At 45.7% G+C, this 12,574-nt stretch overlaps 1 protein-coding gene, 1 long non-coding RNA gene and 2 other non-coding genes across 7 annotated transcripts in view; 1 reads left to right on the top strand and 3 right to left on the bottom strand.

The window, feature by feature from the left end:
• Positions 1–9,949, top strand: part of TEX2 (testis expressed 2) — a 116,393-nt gene extending 106,444 nt beyond the window's left edge. For 2 of the 3 annotated variants that reach the window (XR_004054957.1, XM_030923047.1), the window contains 4 exons: positions 2,422–2,547; positions 4,226–4,435; positions 6,405–6,525; positions 8,276–9,949. Coding sequence is in view for 2 of the 3 variants with exons in the window: in XM_030923047.1 (XP_030778907.1) it covers positions 2,422–2,547; positions 4,226–4,435; positions 6,405–6,525; positions 8,276–8,398 (580 nt within the window). In the remaining variant the exon portion in view is untranslated. The remainder of the gene's footprint in view (positions 1–2,421; positions 2,548–4,225; positions 4,436–6,404; positions 6,526–8,275) is intronic. The other variant, XM_030923048.1, reaches the window with a different exon arrangement.
• Positions 8,743–11,481, bottom strand: LOC115894783. 2 transcript variants are annotated; one of them, XR_004054958.1, is made up of 3 exons: positions 11,380–11,481; positions 10,027–11,148; positions 8,743–8,857 (listed from the first exon to the last, which is right to left on the bottom strand). It is a non-coding gene; the product is annotated as an uncharacterized LOC115894783 (long non-coding RNA). The 2 variants fall into 2 exon arrangements; XR_004054959.1 differs by having other exon boundaries at positions 8,744–8,857; positions 10,768–11,148.
• Positions 10,907–11,039, bottom strand: LOC115895052. Its single transcript, XR_004055256.1, has one exon. It is a non-coding gene; the product is annotated as a small nucleolar RNA SNORA76 (small nucleolar RNA).
• Positions 11,224–11,293, bottom strand: LOC115895035. Its single transcript, XR_004055242.1, has one exon. It is a non-coding gene; the product is annotated as a small nucleolar RNA SNORD104 (small nucleolar RNA).
• Positions 11,482–12,574: the final 1,093 nt, after the last annotated feature.

The following is a 12,574-nucleotide window of genomic DNA, read 5'->3' as shown; positions in this document are numbered from 1 at the left end:
TTTGGTCTAAGAGTATCAGTGATAAAATAATTCACTTTTTCTTATATATCTGACATTTCCAAAAGATTTTTGGCAGAAGGAACATAACTGGAATAAGCCTTTTAAGGTGTCTCTTTGAAAGGATATCACACTCATCTGGAATTCTGAGGTGTATTTAAAACAAGTAGGCTGATTACATTCCAGCACGTCTTCTACAAGGAAGTGCGGTGTATCTCTCTGAAGTTCATGCTGAGATCATAAAATGCATGTTCAGTTATAAAAGTGAATATCAGGCAAACACTGGGCTACACTTACAATACCTAAGTATTGGGTGCCGCATAATACCGCCCCCAGTGTGGCGAGCAGAGGTACCACTCGGTCAAAATCAGATTTCACATCATCTGATCTGCTTGAAGTGTACAGCGTTACCTAAAGTGTTCACTTCAAGCCACAAAATTTGTCCTGTTCTGTGACCTGCAGAGGATTAACTTGGTAACTTGAGAGTTTGCCACAGCGCTCAGCCTCTGGCATCTTCTGCCCAGGGTTGGAGCTGCCAGATGATATGCCCCGGTGGGGACACAAGGAGCGGTGGCTCAGCAGATCTCACTGGGGTCCCAGAGCTTGCAGGCAGCCTTTTTGTGCTTTGTGGGTGAGAAGCAGGCTCCTTGTGCTGTGGAGACAGATTCCACGCCTGGCAGCACGAGATCAGAGAGCCTCAGGCACTGCCATCCTACTGATGGAGAACTCCGATACTCTTCTGAGAGGGGTGTGTGATCTTTGGGGATTTACATCTCTGGCTTTCCTCACCCAAGACCCAGTTTAGGCTTTCATGGGAATCAAATTTTGCTATATACATTTTAAATATAAGATTCCTGTGAGGGCTGCCTAACCACAGCACACTCTGATATGACTCTGCAACCAGCAGATACACATAAGCATTTCCTGGACCAGCCAGGCCTTTGGTGGAAGAAGGAAGAGCCAGTTAGGTGCTGTCCTGTGGCCAGGGACAAGAGGTTTTTGTTTCTGCAGAGGTAGTTTCCCTTTAATGTGGAAATTCAGCCTGTTGGCTGGAGCGCTGGTTCTAATGTTTCAGAGTGGTGTTGAGGAGGAGCTGTGTGTCCTACCAGGGAGGACACAGTCCAGGTCCTCTTACAGCCGGCTCCTGTTTCCAGGGTGGAGGTTTCAGTCCTGCCCTCCCAGTGCACAGTGCTGGGGCCATTGCTGGGCCTTCAGTTCCACACTGGCATGTGTGCTGTGCCCTTGGGTGCCTTTGGCTCCTGTTGGTCAGGAGATAACTGTCCCAGTGGGCCTCTGGTGGCCCAAGGACAGCATCAGGAAAACCAAAGGACTGCAGCTGCAGGGAGATAGGCCCTAAGCCCCACTGCCTTCCCTTGTCCATATAATTGTGTCATCAAAAATCCAATGAGCAGCTTTTGCTTGGTGACCATTTGGTTGTGTAATAGTGTTCAGAGACTACTCTGTCCCTAGTTCATTTTGTCCCATTTAAGTCTCTGGACTCAGACACAGCCCTGCCAGTACTTTCTGAAGCAAAGCCACAGTCCAGGGAGGAAGCTGCTTTCTGTAGGCCCAAGGCTCAGCCCAGAAGCCCCCAGGTCCCCTCCAAGGGGAACTGGACCCCTCACCTCTGCAGGTAATCCAGCAACCCCACAACTCTGGAACTGAGCATCCGCCCTGGAGAGTTGAGTGAGGGACACTGCTCTCCCATGAGGCTTTCCCTTACTTCAGTCAAAGGAATGGTCTTTAGTTGTATACTTTTCCAGAAAATTTCCTGGGTTCTCATGTCAGTTGCTTTCTAGAGTCTCCTGAGACTTGTGTGTGTGTGTGGTTGTTGGCTTTTTCTGTGACCTTCAGGAGATAGGGCAGGTGTGGAGTGAAATATGTAATTTCACTGGAAAGGACGCATGAGTCAAAACTAACTTGGAGGGTAACTAAGCCAGAAAGCATCAGAGTTGCTGAACTAAGCCAGAGCCAAGGGACTTGCCTCAACATCCCATCATCGGTGAGAAGTGGCCATGTCACCAGTATAAGCTGTCACCTCACCCTTGCAACCATCTGCTCTTTCTGTTCATCCTCCCACGTGGCTCCCGCTGCACTAATTGAAATCACTGCATTTTATGTGTGCATCACACTCCCACCACCTGTCCTCTGACGCATGCTCAAAAGCAACCTCTTCTGGGCCCAAGTCCTCTGTGGTCCTGTCAGAGGCGTTGGCATTGAAGAGTGTCCTGAGCATCTGCACTGATCCAAGGATTCTTGGATTGGGCCTCTTCTGTTTTGGGTGGGTTGGAGAGAATGACGAGCTGTAATAAGTTACATCCCAACCCTGTTGTGGTTGAGTGTGTGTGCATGGGTGTGTGTATTCTCTTTCTAAGCAGAGCTTGGGTGACGGCAGGCAGTGGTGGTGACTCTCTCTCTGTCCAGTTGCAGGCCCCGGGCATTCTGTCTGGCAGACAGCGATGAGGAATCCTCCAGCGCTGGCTCCTCCGAGGAAGACGATGCCCCAGAGCCCAGCGGGGGAGACAAACAGCTCCTCCCAGGGACCGAAGGGTGAGTGGATCAGTGCTTCTGTGTCTCTAAGTCTCCATGGATCAGGACAGCAAGTTAGGAGTGAGCCTTGTTTCCCTTCCTTCCTCTGTGATCTTCCTTCCTCTTTCATGTTGAGTAGATGGTTTTTGTATTAACATCCCAGGTCAGTGGTCTGTTTAAATTCCAGGCCCCCAAGTGAAAAGACCCATATAGCTTTCCTTACTAAAATGGCTTTCTGTTGCTGTTTGATTAAATAATAGAGAAGTTGAAGGGCGTGCTGATGATGAAAAGCATCGCCCTGAGCCTTTAGAAGGAGCGGAGCACACGCCCCCTCCCCCTGGAGCCAGCGGAGAGCCCCCCTCCCCTCAGCTTCAGCTGCAGTGCATTTGCTTCTGTTGAGCTGCAAGTTCCTGCAAAGCAGAAACGTTCAGATGATTTTCTTTGGCGAATTTTGAAAGCACTGATAACTAAGCTGATCTTTTGGATCATGAACTTCATTTGGAGAGGGGCACTCTTTGCCTGTTATTTGGGCTGTGAAATGATCAAAGTGCTTAAACAGCCTATCCACAAGGATCTTTTAATTACATAAAGTGACTTGAAGAAACTAAGATTATAAGGAGCCAAATAATTCAGAAACTTTTATAAGAAAAAATCAACCTATTCACTTTTGAAATCCTACAGGAGATGAGAATTCAGATGTTTGAGGAGTTGGTGCCAGCGTTTGTGTGTATTATTTAGTCGAGCTGCTTGACCTACTTAAGAATGATTGCTGTTCCCTGAACACATACTATTCCTCATATTCTGGAACTGTGGGGGATTTTAAAAAGCAAATATCCTTTCTTCTGAGGGCAGCCTCATGGTACATGTAACCTGATACCACAGCTTATTTTCTTGGCCTGTGAGCACGTCAGCTTGGTGTAGCATTTTGTTTTCTTGAGATGGCGTCTTGCTTTGTCACCCAGGCCTGGAGTGCAGTGGCACGATCATAGCTTACTGCAGCCTCAACCTTCTTGGCTCAGGTGATCCTCCCACTGTAGCCTCCCGAGGAACTGGGACTACAGGTGCACACCAGCACTCCTGGCTAATTTTCTGTTTGTTTTTTGTAGAGATGGGGGTCTCACTGTGTTGCCCAGGCTGCATTTTTCTTTAAGAAGTTCCAAGCCCTTTGAAAAGTAATCGCCACTCAGGGTAGCCACGTGACACCACCTAAAGACAGTCTGTTAATTACCGATTTGTTTCCTATTGATGCAGCATGATTTATTACTTGCTGCATGGAGATTATGAGATTGATCTGTCATTGGATTTCTGTCTGGTATTGGAGTAGTGTAAAAGAGGACAGGTGAGAAACCTCTGCATGAGGACTTTGTCCAGCTCTCCATTGTCAACATTTGGGCTGTTTCAGTCATTTACACCTTCTCTAAAGTAGTAGTTCTCAACTGGGGGTGATTTGGGCCCCCAGAGGACATTTGCTGATGTCTGGCGACATTTTCTATTGTCATAACTAGGGGGAGTGCTACTGGCATCTGCTAGGTAGAGACCAGGGATGCTGCTGAACACCCTGCAATGCACAGGATGCCGCCCACCCCAACACAGAATCACCCTATCCAAAACATCGAGTAAGGGGAATGAAGAGCCACAGGTTTTTGTCTGTGAAAGAGTGAAGTCCATGCTAACCGCCCTTTGTGTTCCACATTTGAAGGTACGTTGGAGGTCATCGAACAAGTAAGATTATGAGGTTTGTTGATAAAATTACCAAGTCAAAATATTTCCAAAAAGCAACAGAGACAGAGTTTATTAAAAAGAAGATCGAAGAAGTCTCCAACACACCCCTGCTGCTAACTGTTGAAGTACAAGAATGTAGAGGAACCTTGGCGGTCAACATTCCACCACCCCCGACTGACCGAGTATGGTACGTAGAGGGCCCTCAGGGACAACAAGTGATTCCTCTTATTGCATGGCCACAAAAATCCCAGACTGCTTAACCTTGAGGTTATGGAAAGTACCGTCTCCCGGGCAGAAGCACTAACAAACATTTTTCATGGGACCTTAATATTAGTTGCAAATCTGATGGTACTTTCTTCTGTGAGTGGTGAATTCACGTTCAAGAATTCATCTTCACATGGTAGGAAAAGTTAATACATAAAGTTTATGAGATAAGCTGTTTCTATTCTTGGTCTTCCTCCTCTGGAAAGCCAACTGTTCTGCCAGTAATAACAGCTGTCATTTGTAGATAGCACCTTTATTCTCTGCCTGGCCCTGGTTGTAATTGCATTACCTGATTAGTCCTCATAGCATCCTGTTGAGGTCAATGCCATTGTTATCCCTACTTTAAAGATGGGGATCACACATCCAACAGAGTCTGGGAAGTTAGGGAGACTTCCTGAGTTAGGCCTCGATGCTGAGGAGTCAGGAGCGTGTGCCTCTAGTGTCTGAGGACTTGATTATCAGCACCAGCTGCATGTTAAAATCACCTGGGGACTTGCTAAAAATATAGATATGCCTGGTCTATTCCCCGGGATTTCAGGGGTGGGGGGTGATGAAGCCAGGGTTGAGAGTCACTGAAATAAATTACTGATAAGTTCAGCATCACTGTCTGTGAGTCTCAATTTAAAATTGACATGCTAAGTCCTAAAAAATGGGCATAAGTGTAAATGTGATTGCATAAGAGATCTCATTGTACCATTAACTACACTCATAACAAAAATATAGCTCTGTTCTATCATAGAATGAAACCAACGTGCTAGTACATATCATTGGTATTCAGAAGGATTTCTAGGAATGATCAGACGAGGGTTTTTGAATTGACTAACCTTTTAACGATAATGCTGGTATTTCCCAATAAAACTTTAAAATGCCTTTTCATACCTTTTTTTAAAGTAATATTTTCATTGTAAAAAAAAAAAAAAAGAGATTGGGAAAAGGTGAAAAATAAATAAATAAATACCCATAATCTCACCATCCAGAAATAACCACTGTTAATATATTGTATGGTCTTTCAAACCTTAAAAAAAAAATTTAATAGTAAAGGTTGATACATTTCTTCTCCTTCCTGCCAGTTCTTTAGATTTATCAGTTTTCAATGGCTCTGCTCAGGGGGAGATAAAATAAAAGGGCTCTAGGATAGTGCTACCCAAGGCATGCTCAAATGCTGACCTATGTGTTATTGATCTATAAAGGTAAGTATAGATATTGAGAGTGTTTAGAAATATTTATGGCAACTTGACATTTTTGCTGTATTTCCAAAAGCACTGGTCCATGACAGATGTAAGGTTTTAGTTGATAGCACACATGGTCTTGTCTGGATACTTTGCCAACAGTTCTGATTGCCAGTCTGCTCCCTCGGGAAGTCATAAAGAGCATATTGTTGGGGTGTAGGGTGAAAAAACAGGTTTAGAACCTTACCGATCGACATATGCACAGTAGAATGTAAGGGGAGTTGACCCCACTTCTGTCCGTGGTCCTCTCTTGGGGGTGACATTCAGAGAGAGGCAGTGTATCTTTCACTCTCTGCTTTATCTGCTTGAATGTATGTTTTGTTTTTGTAATGTACATATACTACTTTTATAAAAATTGAAAGAAGAAAGGTTATTGCCATTTTAGAAAAACACAAAAACCAGTGCCCAGGTCATGGCTTTTTCCAGTGTGCTTCATGGCTTTCCGTTCGTCAGAACTGTTCTAAATCCACCACAGCCCTAACACCATCTAGGGAACACAGGGGGTTCACAATTCAAACTTTGTGTGTGGAATATTTTTAGAGGGCATTTTCAGAAGAAAATAACATTTTAAGTAGTGATAAAGCCCCGTGTAAATGAGGAACGTGTGCTGTCAGTGCCTCATTCCTTGCTTTGCTTCTAAATGTGGTTATTATCTTCAAAAAGGTATGGTTTCCGAAAGCCACCACATGTGGAGCTGAAAGCTCGGCCAAAACTTGGAGAGAGAGAAGTGACTTTAGTTCATGTGACAGACTGGATAGAGAAGAAACTGGAGCAAGAGTTTCAGGTAAACCTCTGGTGTTATCTAGTATTTCACACCAAGTACAGAAGCTCTGGGTAGGACCGAGGTTCTGAACTTCAGCTGGGTCAGGATCCTCTTTTGAAAATCTGATGATGACCTTCATCCCGGAAGAGTATTACATTTGATCAAATATGGGAATAAAGTTTTAGGTACAGTGTCAAAGCCCTGAAACTTACCCACAGAACATTACTAAGTCATCTTCAGACGAAACCCAAAAGATGTGGGTTAGAGCAAAATGATGACGTCTTTTCCCAGCAAGCCTGCTGGGACCCTCAGGCTTTGTTTTCTCTTACGCAAGGCCTGGCCTTGCCCAACTTATAGCACCCCACCTGTGGGCAGGGAGGCTGCCCCCCTGTTCTTGTGTGCTGTTCACCTTGCTCATTTTGATCAGTTCAACAAACTTTCCTGGAAACCCTTCTGTGTGCCAGGTACCGCCTGCCCTGGGAGTCCAAAGATGAATCAGGCCTCTCCCTCCCCTGGGTAGCTTCTAGTGTAGTCTGGGAGTTTAAGCCAGAGCTTACTCTCTCAGCTTGTTTTTTGTGCATTTGGCCACCAAAGGTAATATCAGTATAGCTGAGGCCCTGGGATGAGCTATTTCCATCAAACTTTTATCAGATATTTGAAGCACAGTTGTCTGTCAGGGTTTTATGGATTAGCAAACTATTTAATGAAATTCACCTTTTGAAGAAGACCTACGTTCTTTCTGCAGTGGTGTATTTTGAGTTACTGCCTTAAAAAAAAAAATCCTCTTATTTAAAAACTAGAGATTAAACATAACTGATAACCAATTTCTGAAAAAGCTTAATGTCATCACCAAATAGAAAAGTACTTTGAACCTAGTGAGGGGAAAGAATATCATGCCTTATAATTTCCCCTTTTTCTTTTCTTTCTTTCTTTTTTTTTTTTTTTGAGACAGAGTCTTGCTGTGTCACCCAGGCTGGAGTGCAGTGGCGCCATCTCGGCTCACTGCAAACTCTGCCCCACTGGATTCACACCATTCTCCTGCCTCAGCCTCCCGAGTAGCTGGGACTACAGGTGCCTGCTACCACACCTGGCTAATTTTTTGTATTTTTAGTAAAGATGGGGTTTCATCGTGTTAGCCAGGATGGTCTCCATCTCCTAACCTTGTGATCTGCCCACTTCAGCCTCCCAAAGTGCTGGGATTACAGGCGTGAGCCACTGTGCCCGGCCTAATTTTTTTGTATTTTTAGTTGAGACAGGGTTTCACCATGTTGGCCAGGCTTGTCTTGAACTCTGGACCTCAGGTGATCCGCCTGCCTTGGCCTCCCAAAGTACTGGGATTACAGGCGTGAGCCATTGCGCCCGGCCATTAGCTTACATTTTATTGCTAGGATTTATTAATAAAAGGATAATTTACATGGAATATGTATTCTAGACATAGTAGCTGGGAACTGCTGTGAACAGCTTAAGCCAATTCTTTTAAATTGTTGGATATGTATCAGTGTATATGGGCAATCTCATTAAATGTACACCAAATCAAAGGCCACTTCTGCCTCCATGCTGATAGATTAGAGGATTCTCGTAGCCACGCACTGGTATGATTCCTCAACTCTTTCTGAAGTATGTATGGTGGGAGAATTAGTTTGGAATGCGTAGGAAATTTTTATATGTATTTTTAAAAATTTGTCTAAGGCCTAAAATTATCAGAACAAAGGAGGGTGACAGCCTGGCAAGGCATTCTTCCACATAGCTCTTCTTTAATATCTTCCTACAGAAAGTTTTTGTTATGCCAAACATGGATGATGTTTATATCACTATAATGCACTCAGCCATGGACCCTCGCTCCACTTCCTGCCTCCTGAAAGACCCACCTGTGGAGGCTGCTGATCAGCCATGATGGGTGATGTCAGATGTTCCCCGTATTGTGACATCCAGCTGGACGTGTGGGGTTCTTGGCCGCCATCTGTACTGTAGCACTGGCCTCTGTGCCACAGCTACTCTTTCTTAAAGGACTGCTTCTGCCCTCTGCCTGCCAGTGCCCATTCCACTGTGAGGTGTCATTCCCCGCATCCAGTGACAATTGTCTGGATTGCCTGCTGCAAAGCTTTGATTTGGCAAAGGAGACCATGGAAGAATCATGGTGGATCCAGAAGTTACAGGTGACCCACACCATGGCTTTTAAGTCTACCCAGTTTTGTGGCAGCAAATGAGCACAGTAAGAGCAAAGCTGAACAACTTGCCTCCTCTACTCCTCCAAAGCTTTTCTTCAGGCAGCCGGTGCACAGTGGGACTTTTTCACTTCTACACTTTGTATGCAGCCTTCCACGCTTCCAGAGAATGTCAGTGTGCAATGTGTCTGGAGGGTGGGGAGAGGAATTCTGTGAGCCTTTTCATTTCGGTGACAGAAAAGATGGGCAGAGCAACTTACTTTTTTTTCACATTAAATTGTGCATTTGGGAATCAAGTAGCCATAGAACATACACACACAATAACACGCTATCAGCTTGGGTAAGGACAGTGGAACTTATGTGAACATCAGGCAAAGCCATGAGATCAAACCATCCCAAGCCTTTTACCAATGAGGTACAACCACCTGGCTGCTAGCTAATCTTGAATGTTTTCCTGAGACAGGAGCGTATGTGAAAACATCAAACACTGCACAGAATAACAGGATGGGTCCTCTCATACAGATGGGTGGGGCCAGAAAGCCAGAACCACAACTTTTCCATCTGGCGTTTCCTATATCCTCCAGGTTTTATATGGGAATCGAAAGTTTGTTAATCTGATTGGGAGAGTTCCACGGGCAGATTTCCCTTCCTGAAGGCCAAAACGGAGAACTGCTCTCTTAAATTATTTCAAGAGTCAAGACCAAAAGTTTGCTCAGCATCACACTACATCTCAAAATTAATGTTGCCAACTTAATTTTGTGCATTTGTGTCAGAATGCTTAGTTTACAAGGTTGGGGGCTCTCTTATTGTATAATTTGCTTCAAGAAGTAAACCTAATACCATTTTTTATTGTTTAAAGTTGCATTCAACGTCAAAATTACCTAGGGTAACTTTTGATAACTTACATCTGTGGACAAAGCTAATAGTGGTTTTTTAAACAGCACCTTGCCTGAACATGACTTTAAAGAAATTAATATATTGAAAACATGTTTGAATCCTTGATTAATTGCACCATTAAAACATTTGACTTAAATTGTTTGACCATTCCAGTTGGTGTACTGTTGATTTCATTGTGTAAGCCAATCTGCCTGTCACAGTCTGTGTGTCTTGGTCACTGGTCTTTATAATTGTTGTGCAATAACTAAAGGCTAAGGACTAGATGCACTATCGCGTAAAGAGATTACACATGACTGTACCATGTTGCACTTAATCAAATAGTATGTGGGGATTTAAAATCGCTTGCATTGTTTCACAAAATAAATATCTCATGTCAAATACTAGATAAGCATCTAAGTCATTTCTACTGAATCCTGTTCAGATAGGGGCACAAGTGAGTATGGAGCACCGAGGTCCTCACCTGGCAATGGCAGCTTTCACTTAACTGGTTTGGATCACTGCCCAGTCTTAAGGCTGCAAAGCCATCCGCACCACATCCCTTCAAATTATGTGCCATTATCTTCAGCCCACATTTAAAGAATCCAGTGAAAGTTCACAACTGAGGGGGTAGGACAGTGGTGCTCCTGGGCTTCAGTTTATACCCTTCATCGTCTAGTTGTCTTCATTCGGGACATCTTCATTCATCGACTGCCCATGCAGTGAACGCGTACGTGCATCCTTGCCCACCACTGCTGCCTTGTACTCAGAACTGATGCACATTTCACTGGAGCCCTTGTGCAAGATCTTTTACCAACCATAGAATCTGGACTGTGTAACTAGGTGTCTATGTTGTCCCCAACTATATATAAAATCTAATTCGTCTTCACAACCGCCCTGTAATTTTGAACTGTTTAGGAGTGACAGATTAACCTGCCCGAAGCTTTAGTCCCATGCTTGTCACACATACTCCTGCATGGTGGTTGTTTGTAAAGAGGTCGATTACCCCTTTAGTCAGGAGTTAACTCATGCAGTTCCACACTGAATCCGTTTATGTCAAGTACACAGCAGCCCTGCAGACACCATTCCAAGCTGCCTTCAACTAAATCTGCGCGTCTGATGGCAGACACGACAGCTTGGGACTTAGGTCGAACTCATGGCAAAGGCACAGCGCGCGCGATGCACTCGGGGAGGGCGGGGCTGGGGAGCACAGAGGGGCACTCACTACGCAGCAGAGTCCGCGTGTCCCCGTCAGTCACCGTTCCCCTCACACGCCATTCCAGCCTTGGTATTACGGCTTGAGGCCTGTCGTGGCAAAACCCCTGGAAAATTGCCCAGCCTAGCAGCCGGACAGTCAGGTTACTTATTGTCGCTCGCGGTTAAAAGGGCCGCCCGCGGGGGGCCAAGCGGCCCCAGTTATGCGCAAGCACATGCTCTAGCGCTGCAGATTGACCCCCGGCGCCACGAGGAGGCTCGGCGGGGGCTCAAAGACAGCGCGTCGCCAACGACACACACCGACACCAGGGTTGGGTTCAAAACACTTTATTGAGGGGAATGGGGTGGCAAAGCAGCAAGGACGGTAAGACCCGACGTCCTCGGCTGGGAGCTACAAGAAAAGGAGAGTGATGGATGAGCGGGTGTGCGCTCGCCCGCCGGCCCCCTCCCTGCTTCGCTCGGGCCGGCTCAGACTCCAGTTCGCATCACCCGCGTCAGCAGTCTAACACGTGCTTTAATTGGAATGTCATCACAGCAGGCCGGCCTCCCCCGCCTCCCTGTTCCCGGGCCCCGAGCCCTGGTACCCACCCAGCCACACGGCCCGCCTGGCAAACAACCTCACCTTCCGGAATCTGCAGGCGGTGAAAGACTGGGGAACGGTGATGGCTTTCTCTTAAAGGAGCCGACCAGAGCTGGTGGGCGGGCTTTACTGCCATTAACCAATAGCAAGTTCAACTTGCGAGCACGTGCATGTAAAGTTGCCTGGTGATTGGTAGTCCTTGCTGAATCCTCCAGAGGATAGATGGGTCACATACCAACCATAGAGATGAGAGCCGCTCAGTCTCAAGTCCTTTGCGTTTCAGCGTCTCGATCGCCACCTGCTAATGAGCGCATTTCTCTGCAGTACGCAAAAGAAAACTTTACCAAGAGCAGGGGACAAGTGATGCCTAACTTGGATGATATGTTCTGTGCCAGGAGCTAGGATACGAGTTGAGAATGTAAAGTTGAAAACTGCCCCCGAGTGCAAAGTAACGTGTTGTGGTAGAAAGAGCTTGTATTGAAAGTGGACCGATATGCATCACATCCTGACTTTGTGATGCGTTCGCTCTGTGACCTTGCTCAGTTAACCTTTCTGAGCTTCAATTTCTGGAGATTGGGAATACCCCGTTCTCCTCCCCGCCCCCCCCCCCCGCCCCCCCCCGCCTCCGCACACACACCGCGGAGGGAAAAAAAAAAAGTTGCAAGGGGATTAGGTGAATTAATTCCAATTGCCTGGCACGTTCTAAGTGGTAAACAAAGGTTTTCAAAGGGCAGGGTGATGTGGAAAACTTCCTGGGACTGCAAAACGTTAATAAATACTAAAATAGAGCTATGAACAGCCTACTGTAAAATCCCAAAGGACAGAAAGGACAGAAACTTTGGGAAAGTTTCGCAGAGTTGATTGAGCCCATTCACTGGAAATACAGGTGGCTGAATGAGAGTTTGCTTAACTGGGTGGGGACACAGTACACCAGCAGTCACAATCGCTGGTTATCTTTATTGCCTTCCTGTTTTCCTTGGAAATTCTTTTCCTTTTTTTCCTCTTAATACAGAAAATTTATTGTTTTGTGTGTGTGTGTGTGTGTGATAGTGAAACCATTTCACCTTATGAGTTTGTAGTTGAATGGGCTCTTATTTTCATTATTTTCTATATAGACTTTAAATTCAAACAATTCCTCTTTGGCCGGGAGCGGTGACTCACGCCTGTAATCCCAGCACTCTGGGAGACCGAGGCGGATGGATCACCTGGGGTCAGGAGTTCAAGAACAGCCTGGCTA

Source organism: Rhinopithecus roxellana, chromosome 19, assembly GCF_007565055.1.
Source record: "Rhinopithecus roxellana isolate Shanxi Qingling chromosome 19, ASM756505v1, whole genome shotgun sequence".
In the NCBI taxonomy this organism is placed as follows: Eukaryota; Metazoa; Chordata; class Mammalia; order Primates; family Cercopithecidae; genus Rhinopithecus; species Rhinopithecus roxellana.
Note: the sequence above shows the minus strand (reverse complement) of the source record. Positions and strands in the feature narration are given on the sequence as shown.